Below are 13,818 nucleotides of genomic sequence, written 5' to 3' on the forward strand. Positions count from 1 at the left end.
ATGCATTCTATTTTCTCATTTGCATTTCCCCATCCTCCTCTTCATCTGTCTTGTCTAATCTTCCTCTGTCTCCCTTTTTTTCTCTCCCTCTTTTCTTTCCCTATCTGGCTGTCGCATTTTCAAGTCTTTGCTCTTTCTTTTACTAAATAAACAAAGAATCTTCCAGGAAAACAATCTTTAGGAAATACAGAATCTTTTCTTTGGAGTCCCCACCACTCACTTCAGATCTTTCCATTAAGTCGGGACTCTGCTGCTGCTTGTGTTACGCAGAACTTCCCCGCATTTGAGAGCCAGCTCAAATACTGCATCATAGAAACATAGAAACATAGAAGATAGGAGCAGGAGTAGGCCATTCGGCCCCTCGAGCCTGCTCCGCCATTCAATGCGATCATGGCTGATCATCCAAATTCAGTACCCTGTCCCTGCTTTCTCCCCATACCCCTTGATCCCTTTAGCCTTAAGAAATATATCTAACTCCTTCTTGAATATATTTAATGAATTGGCCTCAACTGCCTTCTGTGGTAGAGAATTCCACAGGTTCACCACTCTCTGGGTGAAGAAATTCCTCCTCATCTCTGTCCTAAATGGCTTACCCCTTATCCTTAGACTGTGACCCCTGGTTCTGGACTCCCCCGCCATCAGGAACATTCTTCCTGCATCTAGTCTGTCTAGTCCTGTTAGAATTTTGTAAGTTTCAATGAGATCCCCTCTCATTCTTCTAAACTTCAGCCCAATCAACCCAATCTCTCCTCATACGTCATTCCTGCCATCCCAGGTATCAGTCTGGTGAATTTTCGTTGCACTCCCTCCACGGCAAGAACATCCTTCCTCAGATAAGGCGACCAAAACTGCACACAATACTCAAGGTGTGGTCTCACCAAGGCCCTGTGCAACTGCAGCAAGACATCCTTGCTCCTGTACTCGAACGCTCTCGCTATGAAGGCCAACATACCATTTGCCTTCTTAACTGCCTGCTGCACCTGCATGCTTACCTTCAGTGACTGGTGCACAAAGACACCCAGGTCTCGTTGCACTTCCCCTTCTCCCAATCTATTGCCGTTCAGATAATAATCTGTCTTCCTGTTTTTGCCACCAAAGTCTGCAATAAAACTCTCTTGTGCATCAACTATTGTCCGATAGCGCCCGATATGGGTTTCATTTCTCAGACTAGCCCTCAGATATTGAACTGGTTGCCCTTCTCTCTTATTGGTTCCTACCCTAAGACCATTCCGTTTTGCACCTAGATCTTTGCCATTGGTACATGGAATCAAAGACTTCCCTCTGTGTCTATTTGCTACAGACCCAAGCCCCTACTTCCTATTTAATTTTGCTGCAAATTTCTGGGCCTTCTCTTTCTCATCCAGGAATGCCCCTTTGTTCACTCTTTTCCCCGTGGCTCCAGTGTTTGTTTCTCCCACTCCTCACTGTTCACCAGCCTGTCTTCTCTCCTGCCATTGTCCCAGGTTTGGGTTCCTCTTAAATGAGCCATCAACCTCCAAATGCACTCCTTTACTATTCTCTGGCACTCCCAGTGTTGCACTTATCACTGGCTCTTCCAGAGCAGCAACTGCAATTGTTTCATCCTCTGCTCCTCGACTATCTTACCCCTCTTGTTCCTCGCAAACTAACTTCTGTAACCTTCTCACCCTCTTCCATAGCCCCTCTCTAAAATCACTTGTGGATCAACAATAACCACCCAGCTCTGTATCGCCCTCATAAGAACATTGGAACATAAAAATTAGGAGCAGGATTAGGCCATACGCCCTTCGAGCCTGCTCCGCCATTCAATAAGATCATGGCTGAGCTTCGACCTCAACTCCACTTTCCCGCCCGATCTCCCTTGATTCCCTTAGAGTTGAAAAATCTAACTATCTCAGCCTTGAATCAATGACTCAGCATCCACAGCCCTTTGGAGTAGACAATTCCAAAGATTCACAACCTTCTGAGTGAAGAAATTCCTCCTCATCTTGGTCTTAAATGGCTGACCCCTTATCCTGAGACTATGTCCCCTAGTTCTAGACTCTCTACCCAGGGGAAACAACCTCTCAGCATCTACCCTATCAAATCACCTCAGAATCTTATATGTTTCAATGAGATCAATTCTCATTCTTCTAAACTCCAGGGAGTATCGGCCCAATCTACTCAATCTTTCCTCAGAGGACAACCCTCTCATCCCAGGGATCAAGCTAGTGAACAAGTGAACCCTCCAGAATGTTTACTCCACTGAAAGAAGGCCTTTGACAACCTTGCACTGATATAAATATGGATCAGGTTTGGCGTTTCCTTCCCCCTTACTGAAGCCTTTCCATCTGGCTATACCTTCCATCACCTGCTCCATACAAATCACAATGGTGGCATAGCCCTTATCGCCAAGTGGCACCTTGGCCTGTCCCTTACTCATCTGGCAACTCGTCCTTTGAGCACCTCATCCTTTTTTGTCCTTCTCATCTCTCATTCAAAGTCCTTGCTGTGTGCTGCTCGCTCAAGCCTCCTGCTGACTTCCTCACTTAAATGTTCATCTTTCTCTCCTCCCTTAGCTTCTGCACCGAGCAGTTTCTGATCTTTGGTGATTTGAAATAACACGTAAACTTCCTCAGCCCTCTATTCTCCAATTTCTCTGCCTTCCTATCCTCATTCAATTTTACCTTTCTTTTAAACTCCCCCATCCATACCCACAGCCAGTGTCTCAATACAGCTTTTTCAGCGGTCTCTCCACTCCCACGTATGCAAAAGAACCTCTCCTCTAGCTCTCTCATGAATTCACTCTCAAGCTCCCAAATGTTGATTTGGTTGAATGGTAGCACTCTCGCCTCTTAAACAAAAGGTTGTGGGTTCAAGGACGTCAGCATTTGAGCACATAATCTAGGCTGACCCTCCAGTGCAGTACTGAAGGAGTGCTACATTGTCAGATGTACCATCTTTAGAATGAGATGTTAAATGGAGGCCGTGTCTGCCTGTTCAGGTGGACACATGGGGCAGGATTTTCATTGGGCCATGGAGGCGGGATTGGAGGTGTGTGGGGGGTTAAAATCCCGAAATCGGGGGGCACGAACCCATCCCGCCCCAACCCGCCTCCATGCCAGTTTCAAAGGAGGCAGGTACCCGACCTGCACTGGGACCCGCCTCCCCGAGGCGGGAAGGGGATTAGTGCCAATTAACTGCCTGTTAACAGGTAGTTAACAGGCAGTTTTTAGCCTAATCCCTATTTTCATTGATGAAATGTGGGATTCCCGACGGCTCCAAACCAGGCTAAGTTAGCGAGGCGGGCCGTCGGGATGAAGGGCTTGGAGGGGTCGAGATGTCCGGTGTTCAGGCGAGTGATGGGTGCATGAGTGCAAAGGTATGTGTGTTTGGTGTGTGTAAAGTGTTTAAAGAAGTTTTACTTACATGTACTTACCTTTACAGCCTTCCTTCCTTCAGGTCTCGGGAGTCCCTCATCTCACCGGCACAGAAAGCAGAATGGCCGCGAGCTGTCAAAAGTTCCAGCATTCAGCTTTCTGTTCTGGAGAGATCTCTAAATCAGCCTGAGAGGAAGGAGTTAACTTAGTGTACAGATTGTCAGTGTTTGACAGCTTCAAACAGCTGTCAAACGCTGATATTTCATCTGTCAAAGGGTCTTGATAGATGAAATATCAATCTGTGATGTCACCTGTTGCCGGGTGGCCCTTAATTGGCCTGCTGAGCCCACTGGGCGGGCTTAACAAGGTCAATCAAGTCAAAAGCGCGTGGGTTGGCCACAACTCGATGGAAGCAGGACTACAACCCCGAAAGTTGTAGTCCCGCCTCCTACCCGCCTCCTCAATGAAAATCCAGCCCATGCTATTTTTTCAGAAAATGGAGCTGTCCCAGAGTCCTGGCCAATATTCATCCCTCAATCAACATCCACCATAAAAATGGATTATCTGGTTATTAAACTCATTTCTGTTTGTGGGACCTTACAGTGATTAAACTTCAAAAATAATTAATTGATTGTAAAGTGCTTTGCGATGTCCTCAGACATGAAAGCTAAGCGAATGAAAGTTCTTTCTTTCCCTCTTCCCTGGCGTACCATCCAGCATGACACTGCTACTAATGATCTCTGAAATTTTTCGCTCGCCTCTGCCTTCGATACTCTTGTTTCCAGCAAATCAATAACCATTTCCCACCCTTGCTCTTCCCCATGTGCAATTTTCATCTTCACTCCCTCAAGTCAGAGGGCCATGAGCTCCAATATATATTGTCTTTTCATCCATTGCCAGATTTGGCTCGACCATATCAACTATTTCCGGCATGGACCTGCTGGGCCAAGTGGCCTGTTTCTGTGCTGTAAATAATTTGTAATTGCTATTCCTTGCTCCTTCAGCTAAAAGTACTCCAGAGTCAGTCTGAAGGGCAAGGAGAAGACAAAGGCTTCTTTTCTCCACGACTCGTCAGATCCTCAAACCATTTCTTCTTGCCCCCCAACATCACCCCCCTACCGCCCTCGCCTCCAATACCAAATGCAAACAGCTCAAGAATTGTCTCGAAATGTGAAAATATCTGTGCTGCTGCCTGTGCCATTACCTGCCCTTCGACTCTCCCCCTTGCTCCTGACCTCCTCCCATCCCTACACTGTGAGAATGTCATTGCATTGAGTTATAGCGCCACTGCTCCATAATGCCACCATCAAGCCACTACATCAAGTATCTCCAAAGACTAACCCCAATTTCTAGAACTCACAGTCTTACATCTGCTTCTGTTATCTAATATACCTGGTCTTGCCGTGGCTGAAGCAGAACGCCTTGTCCCACTGGGAGTCCTTTGCCTGACACTCAGTCTTGGCTCTTTCTTCTTTCTACTTGGCACTGTTGTTAGACAGAGAAACAATTACTTGATTGGTCAAAACAACAAAGTAACCGTTCTGTCCTTGTGTCTAAGTCCTTGGTGTCATTTTCTTTTTGCATTTTCTTTGAGCTTTACCTGAAAGCCTGTAGAAACTGCCGCCTATAAATTACTGTGTGGTGATATTCACCATTTTCAAGTGTGGAATTCGGGTAGTGAGTGGGGTAGCAATGCAGCTTTCTTTGAGAACTACAAAATCAGCAGATTTTTCTGGCTCACGTATTGTGTACAGCTACTACTTCTCTCAGTGGTGCTGTTTAATGTTGGGGTGACCTAATTAAATCTGGATTATTGAGAGGAATGCAAGGGATCACCGTATTACCAGCTCTGCCCAAATTCTACCCTTTCAACACGTTGCAGGTTAAGAGATAGCCTAGAAATTACTTTTTGTGATACTGAATGAACACGTAACATATTCGTGTCACGTTCCTTTGTACGCTGAGCCTTTACCACACTTAAGTCAACCAGGTAAATGTCTGTGTCACTTTTCAAGATTTATGATCGTTTTTATCCACAGATATAATTTAAGAAAGAATTATGTTTAAATGCTGTGCTTTAAGTGAGTTCATAAAGACAAAAATCACAGTCTGTAGCTCAAATCACAAAAACCTTTTGCTCTTACTGGTTCCATGTTCAATACCGGGAACAAACACTGATACGCTGGGATTTCCGTTTCTATCGCTGCTCCTTATATAGTTGAGAAGTTGAACGCTAGCCCCTGAAGTTCTTGGGGTATCTGGTGCAAAAACACCATAATCTGGATGGGTAGAGGCACGACTTGGGGACCTGGTTACACTGCATCCTGACCCCTTCATCTATTGCCAAAAATTCCACCAAAGTTACGGGAGGGTTGCACAATACACGACCCATGTATTTGGGGCATGTATTATGGCGTAATGCATTTGAGGGAAATAATACGTTATAAAGTCTACTTCTCTTTTGTTACGCCCTCACAGCAACAACAACTTGCATTTATATAGCGCCTTTAACATAATAAAACGGGCCAACGTACTTTCGCAGGCGCGTAACCAGACAAAAATTGACACCGAGCCAAAGAAGGAGATATTAGGACAGGGTGACTCGAAGCTTGGTCAAAGAGGTAGGTTTTAAGGAGCGTCTTAAAGGAAGAGAGAGAGGTGGAGAGGTTTAGTTAAGGAATTCCAGAGCTTAGGGCCTAGACAACTGAAGGCACGGTCTCCAATGGCGGGATGAAGAAAGTGGAAGTTGGACAAGAGGCTAGAGTTGGAGGAACACAGACTTCTCAGAGGGTTGTAGGACCGGAGGAAGTTACAATCATTTTATGATTGTGTCTCTGTCAAGCCCTTTGGGATATTTTTCAACATTAACGACAACTCTATAATTACAAGTTTTTGGGAACGATTTGTTTCTGGCCTCGTCTTAACACGTGCTTTCTCCGCCCACCTTTGAAGAGATTGAAAGAAGCACATGTGCATATTTGATAGAGGTGTTCAAAATCATGAACTGTTTTGATAGAGTAAATATGGAGAAACTGTTTCCAGTGGCAGAAGGGTCGGTAACCAGAGGAAACAGACTTACGGTGATTGGCAAAAGAACCAGAGGTGACATGAGGAAAGACTTTTTATCGCAGCGAGTGTTATGATCTGGAACGCACTGCCTGGAAGGGTGGTGGAAGCAGATTCAATAATAACTTTCGAATGGGAATTGGATAAATACTTGAAAGGAAATAATTTGCAGGGCTATGGGGAAAGAGAAGGAGAGTAGGACTGATTTGTACAGCTCTACCAAAGAGCTGGCACAGGCACAAATGGCCTCCTTCCACAGGCCCTGTCGAATTTAACGGCAGGTCCTGATTAGCATTTCATTCTCATCCATAGCCAGCCAGATGGAGAGGCAGGCTGGCTGGCTGTCGAGCAGGTAGGCCCATGGCACCAGGCCGTAGAGAGCAGGGAGGTCGGGATCGGCTGGGGTTGGGGACTCGGCGGCAGGAGGGGGAAGGTCGGGAGGGGATCGGGGCCGGAGGGGAGATGTCGGATGAGGATCGAGGCCATAGCGGGGAGGTCGGAAGGGGATAGAGGGCCAGAGACGGAAGGTCAGAAGGGGATCAGGGGTCGGAGGGGGGATGTCGGATGAGGATCGAGGCCATAGGGGGGAGGTCAGAAGGGGATCGGGGGCCAGAGACAGAAGGTCAGAAGGGGATCAGGGGTCGGAGGGGAGATGTCGGATGAGGATCGAGGCCATAGGGGGACGTCGGAAGGGGATCGGGGCCGGAGGGGGAACACGGGCCGGAGGGGGGCAGGTTGGCAAGCCAGAGTGGGGATCGGAGGCCTCAGGGGGCAGGACAGAAGAGTCGAGGGGGTGTCAGTTCGCGGGGGGTTTGGTGAGGCTAGATCCAGCAGGTAAGTGGAAAGGCACTTAACTACTGGATCCAGCCATCCTCGCCTTCCCTTAGCTGGGCACGGGAAACCCGACCAGCTAGAGTTAAATTTAAAATGGTGGATCACCATGAGGTTTGGAGCCTCATAATATTTAAAATGCCAACCCTCCTGCGAGGTTAAACTGGAAGTGGGCGGGTTGGGGGTCAGAATCCAGATTTTTAGCTCTTTAACCTCACACCCAACCCCAACCCAACTGATTTTTGGGTTAAAATTCCCCCCAAATATTCAGTTCAGATCATAAGGGAGTCGTACTGTTGCACCCTGGAATTACACTATTGTATAGTTAGACATTGGGCAGTATCGACAGTAAGATTCTCAGACACATTACGGGAGTGACTAGTAGCACTGTAGCCAAACGTACGTCTAAGGCAAAACCCTAAACTTGCAAGGATACTTGAACCTAGGATATGGACCAGGGTAAGGGGCATAGACATGGGGCATATAGGAGCCCCCATTGAGCCTGTTCCTCCATTCAATGAGATCCTGACATTGGTGGGAAAAATAGAAAAGCAGAGTATTTTTTAAATGGTGAGAGACTGGGAAATGTTGGTGTTCAGAGTCATAGAGTCATAGAGTTTTACAGCACAGAAAGAGGCCCTTCGGCCCATCGTGTCCGCGCCGCCCATCCATCCCTGTCCTGTCTAATCCCATTTTCCAGCATTTGGTCCATAGCCTTGTATGCAATGGCATTTCAAGTGCTCATCCAAATGCTTCTTGAATGTTGTGAGGGTTCCTGCCTCTACCACCCTTTCAGGCAGTGAGTTCCAGATTCCAACCACCCTCTGGGTGAAAAAGTTCCTCCTCAAATCCCCTCTAAATCTCCTGCCCCTTACCCTGAATCTATGCCCCCTTGTTATTGACCCCCCTACTAAGGGGAAAAGTTCCTCTTTATCTACCCTATCTATGCCCCTCATCATTTTGTACACCTCAATCAGGTCCCCCCTCAGCCTTCTTTGCTCCAAGGAAAACAACCCCAGCCTGTTTAGTCTTTCTTCATAGCTGAGGCGCTCCATCCCAGGTAACATCCTGGTGAATCTTCTCTGCACCCTCTCCAAAGCAATCACATCCTTCCTATAGTGAGGCGACCAGAACTGCACACAGTACTCCAGCTGTGGCCTCACCAGCGTTTTGTACAGCTCCATCATAACCTCCCTGCTCTTATATTCTATGCCCCGGCTAATGAAGGCAAGTATCCCATATGCCTTTTTAACCACCTTATCTACCTGTTCCGCTGCCTTCAGAGATCTATGTACATGTACACCAAGGTCCCTCTGACCCTCTGTACTTCCTAGGGTCCTACCACTCATTGTGTATTCCCTTGCCTTATTTGTCCGTCCAAAATGCATCACCTCGCATTTTTCAGGGTTAAATTCCATTTGCCACTTTTCCGCCCATCTGACCAACCCGTTTATATCGTCCTGTAGCCTGAGGCTTTCCTCCTCGCAATTTACCACCCCACCAATTTTCGTGTCATCTGCGAACTTACTGATCATACCTTTTACATTCTCATCCAAATCATTTATGTAGATCACAAACAACAAGGAACCCAGCACCGATCCCTGAGGTACCCCACTGGACACAGGCTTCCAGTCACAAAAGCATCCTTCGACCATCACCCTCTGCCTCCTGCCACTCAGCCAGTTTAGGATCCAACGCGCCAAGGCACCCTGGATCCCATGGGCTCTTACCTTCTTGACCAGTCTCCTATGCGGGACTTTGTCAAAAGCTTTACTGAAGTCCATGTAAACCACATCCACAGCATTTCCCTCATCCACCCCCCTAGTCACCCCCTCGAAAAATTCAATCAGATTTGTCAGACATGATTTACCCTTGACAAAGCCATGCTGACTATCCCCGATTAATCCTTGCCTCTCCAAGTGGAGACTAATTTTGTCCCTCAGAATTTTTTCCAATAATTTCCCTACCACAGATGTTAGGCTCACTGGCCTGTAATTCCCTGGTTTATCCCTGCTACCCTTCTTGTATAATGGTACTACATTAGCTGTTCTCCAGTCCTCTGGTACATCCCCTGTGGCCAGAGAGGTTCTGAAAATTTGTGTCAGAGCCCCTGCAATCTCCTCCTTTGCCTCCCACAGCAGCCTGGGATACATCTCATCCGGGCCTGGGGATTTATCCACTTTTTGGCCTGCTAAAACCGCTAGCACCTCCTCCCTCTCGATGCTAATATGTTCAAGTATGTCACAGTCCCCTTGCCCGATTTCTATGTCTGCATCGTCTCTCTCCATAGTGAACACAGATGCAAAAAATTCATTTAAAACCCCGCCTACATCATCTGGCTCTACACACAGATTGCCACTTTGGTCCCTAATGGGCCCTACCCTTTCCCTGGTTATCCTCTTGCCCTTAATATACTTATAAAACATCTTAGGATTTTCCTTTATTTTGCTCGCCAGTGTTATTTCATGGCCCCTCCTCGCCCTCCTAATTTCTTTTTTAAGTATGCCCCTGCACTTTTTATACTCCCCTAGGGCTTCTTCCGTCTTTAGTCTTTTGTAACTGCCAAAAGCCCCCCTTTTATTTCTAATGCATTTTTGTATATCCCTTGTCATCCAAGGTTCCCTTTGCTTGTTGGTCCCACCCTTGACCTTTACAGGAACATGTTGGCGTTGTACTCTCTCTATTTCCCTTCTGAAAGTCTCCCACTGTCTTGATGTGGATTTTCCTATAAGTAGCTGCTCCCAGTCCACTTTGGCCAGATCCTGCCTTATCATATTAAAATCGGCCTTCCCCCAATTTAGAACCCTTATTTCCGGGCCGTCTTTGTCTTTTTCCATGACCACCTTAAATCTCACCGAATTATGGTCACTGTCGCCAAAATGCTCTCCTACTGACACTTCCACCACTTGCCCGGCTACATTCCCCAGAATTAGGTCCAGTATCGCCCCCTCTCTTGTAGAACTTTCTACATGTTGGCTCAAAAAGCTCTCCTGGATGCACTTTAAGAATTCTGCACCCTCTAAGCCTTTCACACTCTGACTATCCCAATTTATATTGGGGAAGTTGAAATCCCCCACTATTATTACCCTATTATTTTCGCACTTTCCTGAGATTTGCCTACATATCTGTTCCTCTATCTCCCCCTGACTGTTTGGGGGCCTATAGTACACTCCCAGCAAAGTGCTTGCCCCCTTTTTGTTTTTAAGTTCTACCCATATGGCCTCATTAGAGGAACCCGCTAATATATCATCCCTCCTTACAGCAGTAATTGACTCCTTAATTAATATTGCAACACCCCCCCCCCTTTTACACCCCCCTCTGTCTCGCCTGAAGATTCTATACCCCGGAATATTGAGCTGCCAGTCCTGACCCTCCCTCAACCATGTCTCCGTGATAGCAACAATATCGTACTCCCATGTGTTCAACAACAACTTCAGTTCGTCCACCTTATTTGCAAGACTCCTTGCATTAAAATAAATGCCTTCCAGCCCTGCCATATTCCCTTTTGCCTTCACATATTTGCTCTGCCTTGTTTTTTTCTCTGTATTTGGCTGTAAATCACCCCCTGCTATAGCTCCACTCTGTACCCCATCCCCCTGCCAAGTTAGTTTAAACCCCCCCCAGCAGTGCTAGCAAACCTCCCCGCTAGGATATTGGTTCCCCTCTGGTTCAGAGGGACCTGGGTGTCCTTGTACACGAATCACTGAAAGTTAACATGCAGGTACAGCAAGCAATTAGGAAAGCAAATGGTATGTTGGCCTTTATTACAAGAGGATTTGAGTATAAGAGTAAAGACATCTTACTGCAATTATATAGGGCCCTTGTGAGACCACACCTGGAGTATTGTGGTGTGGAGATGCCGGAGTTGGACTGGGGTGGACAAATGTAAGAAGTCACACAACACCAGGTTACAGTCCAACCTGGTGTTGTGTGACTTCTTACACTGGAGTATTGTGTACAGTTTTGGTCTCCTTACCTAAGGAAGGATATACTTGCCATAGAGGGAGTGCAACGAAGGTTCACCAGACTGGTTCCTGGGATGGGGAGATTGTCCTATGAGGAGAGATTGAGTAGACTAGGCCTATATTCTCTAGAGTTTAGAAGAATGAGAGGTGATCTCATTGAAATATACAAAATTCTTACAGGGCTTGACAGGGTAGATGCAGGGAGGATGTTTCCCCTGGCTGGAGAGTCTAGAACCAGGGGTCACAGTCTCAGAATAAGGGGTCGGCCATTTAGGACTGAGATGAGGAGAAATTTCTTCACTCAGAGGGTGGTGAATCTTTGGAATTCTCTACCCCAGAGGGCTGTGGAGGCTCAGTCGTTGAGTATATTCAAGACAGAGATCAATAGATTTTTGGATATTAAGGGAATCAAGGGATTTGGGGATAGTGTGGGAAAGTGGAGATGAGGTAGAAGATCAGCCATGATCTTATTGAATGGTGGAGCAGGCTCGAGGGGCCAAATGGCCTACTCCTATACTTCTTATGTTCTTATGACTGATCTGTGACCATATCCCTTAATACCTTTGGTTAACAGAAAGCTATCAATATCAGATTTAAAATTAACAATTGTCCTAGCATCAATTGCAGTTTCCGGAAGAGAATTCCAACTCTTTGAGTGTAGAAGTGTTTCCTAACTTCACTCTTGAAAGGTCTGGCTCTAATTTTTAGGCTATGTCCCCTAGTCCTAGAATCCCCAACAAGTGGAAATAGTTTCTCTCTATCTAACTATCAGTTCCCCACAATATCTTGAAAAATCACCCCTTAATCTTCTGAATTCGGGGAATACAACCCTAGTTTGTGTAATCTCTCCTTATAATGTAACCCTTGGAGTCCTGGTATCATTCTAGTAAATCTACTCTGCACTTCCTACAAGGCTAATATATCCTTCTTAAGGTGTGCTGCCCAGAACTGAACACAGTGCTCCTAGTATGGTCTAACCAGGGCTTTGTATAGCTGCAGCATGACTTTTAACCCCCTGGGGGAAAAATTCAGTGGCACCCCCTTTGGGACGCTAACGTCGCCGGAACGCTAATTGTAGCGCCCCGAAAAAGTTAGCGTTCCTGCGCTGGAAATTCTGTAATAGCTACTGGAAACGCTCCCCCCTCCTTCTTGGGGCGCTATCAGTGAATTTCACGCCGCTATGTACAACAGCGTCACGTGCGTCAGCATGTAGCAGCACGTAATTGCAGGGGCGGGGCCTAGCGCTGCACGTACCGGGGCCCTGCTGGACCACCAGGGAGCGAGGTGCCGGAAAAACAGCCCGGCACTCAAGAGGAGTGCTGGGCTGAGCGATTGCAGCCGGCACCCCGAAGAAAAAAGGGGAAGGGGGCAGGTGTTGGCAGTCGGCCAAAAAAAAATGGCCGCCCTACACCTGCCTTTTAAGTAGCGCTGCCGCGGCTGCAAAAACACCACCCTGACCCTGTCGGACATATTGTCCGCCGATAGGTCAGGGGGCGCAACCTATGGTTGCGGCCGGGGCGCGAGCGGGGCGCTGCACACGCTGCTGACTTCCATCTACACTGCATACAATGCGGCCTATCTTAGTGTCATAGGGAAACTTGGGTATGTGGTCTCTACCCCATTGTTTAAGTCACTAATAAATATTGTGAATAGTTGAGGCCCCAACACAGATCCATGTGGGCACGACTAGTCACATCCTGCCAATTAGAGTACCTGCCCATTATCCCTACTCTCTGTCTCCTGCCGCTCAGCCAATTTCCTAACCAGGTCAATAATTTGCCCTCAATTCCATGAGCTTCAACTTTAGCTAACAGTCGCTTATGAGGGACTTTATCAAATGTCTTCTGGAAGTCCATATAAATAACATCCATAGACATTCCCCTGTCCACTACTTTAGTCACCTCTTCAAAAAATTCAATCAGGTTGGTCAGGCATGACCTACCATTTACAAATCCATGCTGGCTCTCTCTCATCAGCTGAAAATTTTCAAGGTGTTCAGTCACTCTATCCTTAATTATAGACTCGAGTAATTTCCCGACAACAGATCTATAATTCCCTGGTTTCTCGCCCTCACCTTTCTTAAGTAGTGGAGTGACATGGGCATTTTTCCAATCTGAAGGAACGATTCCTGAATCGAGAGAACTTTGGAAGATAGGGCATCTGCAATGTGCTCACCTACTTCCTTTAAAACCCTGGGATGAAAACCATCTGGTTCTGGGAATGTCACTCATTAGTGCCAGTATTTTCTTCATTACTGTTAATTTGCTTACGTTAATTATGGTGAGTCCCCGTCCCTGATTCAATATTATTTTCCTTGGGATGTCTGGCATGCTATCCTCCTCCTCTACTGTAAATACTGACACAAAGGGCAGAATTTTCATTGGGCCGTGGAGGCGGGATTGGAGGCGTGTGGGGGGTTAAAATCCCGAAATCGGGGGGCACGAACCCATCCTGCCCCCAACCCGCCTCCATGCCAGTTTCAAAGGAGGCGGGTACCCGACCCGCACTGGGACGTCACCTGTTGCCGGGTGGCCCTTAATTGGCTTGCTGAGCTCGCTGGGCGGGCTCAACAAGGTCAATCAAGTCAAAATCGCGTGGGTTGGCTACAACTCGATGGA

General features: G+C 47.0%; 1 protein-coding gene across 7 annotated transcripts in view; it reads right to left on the minus strand.

Annotated features, from left to right (window-relative positions):
• The window catches only part of LOC147116896 (uncharacterized), a 298,183-nt gene that overhangs the window by 49,616 nt on the left and 234,749 nt on the right, over positions 1-13,818 (minus strand). For 6 of the 7 annotated variants that reach the window (XM_085987101.1, XM_085987106.1, XM_085987104.1 and 3 more), the window contains one exon: positions 4,731-4,823. The exons of the other annotated variant lie outside the window; for it this stretch is intronic. In XM_085987101.1, coding sequence (XP_085843227.1) covers positions 4,731-4,823 — 93 coding nt within the window. The remainder of the gene's footprint in view (positions 1-4,730; positions 4,824-13,818) is intronic. 7 annotated transcript variants of the gene reach the window in all.

The sequence above is a fragment of the Somniosus microcephalus genome, chromosome 5 (genome assembly GCF_052327205.1).
Source record: "Somniosus microcephalus isolate GS21.2 chromosome 5, FLI_Smic_1.0, whole genome shotgun sequence".
Taxonomy (NCBI): domain Eukaryota; kingdom Metazoa; phylum Chordata; class Chondrichthyes; order Squaliformes; family Somniosidae; genus Somniosus; species Somniosus microcephalus.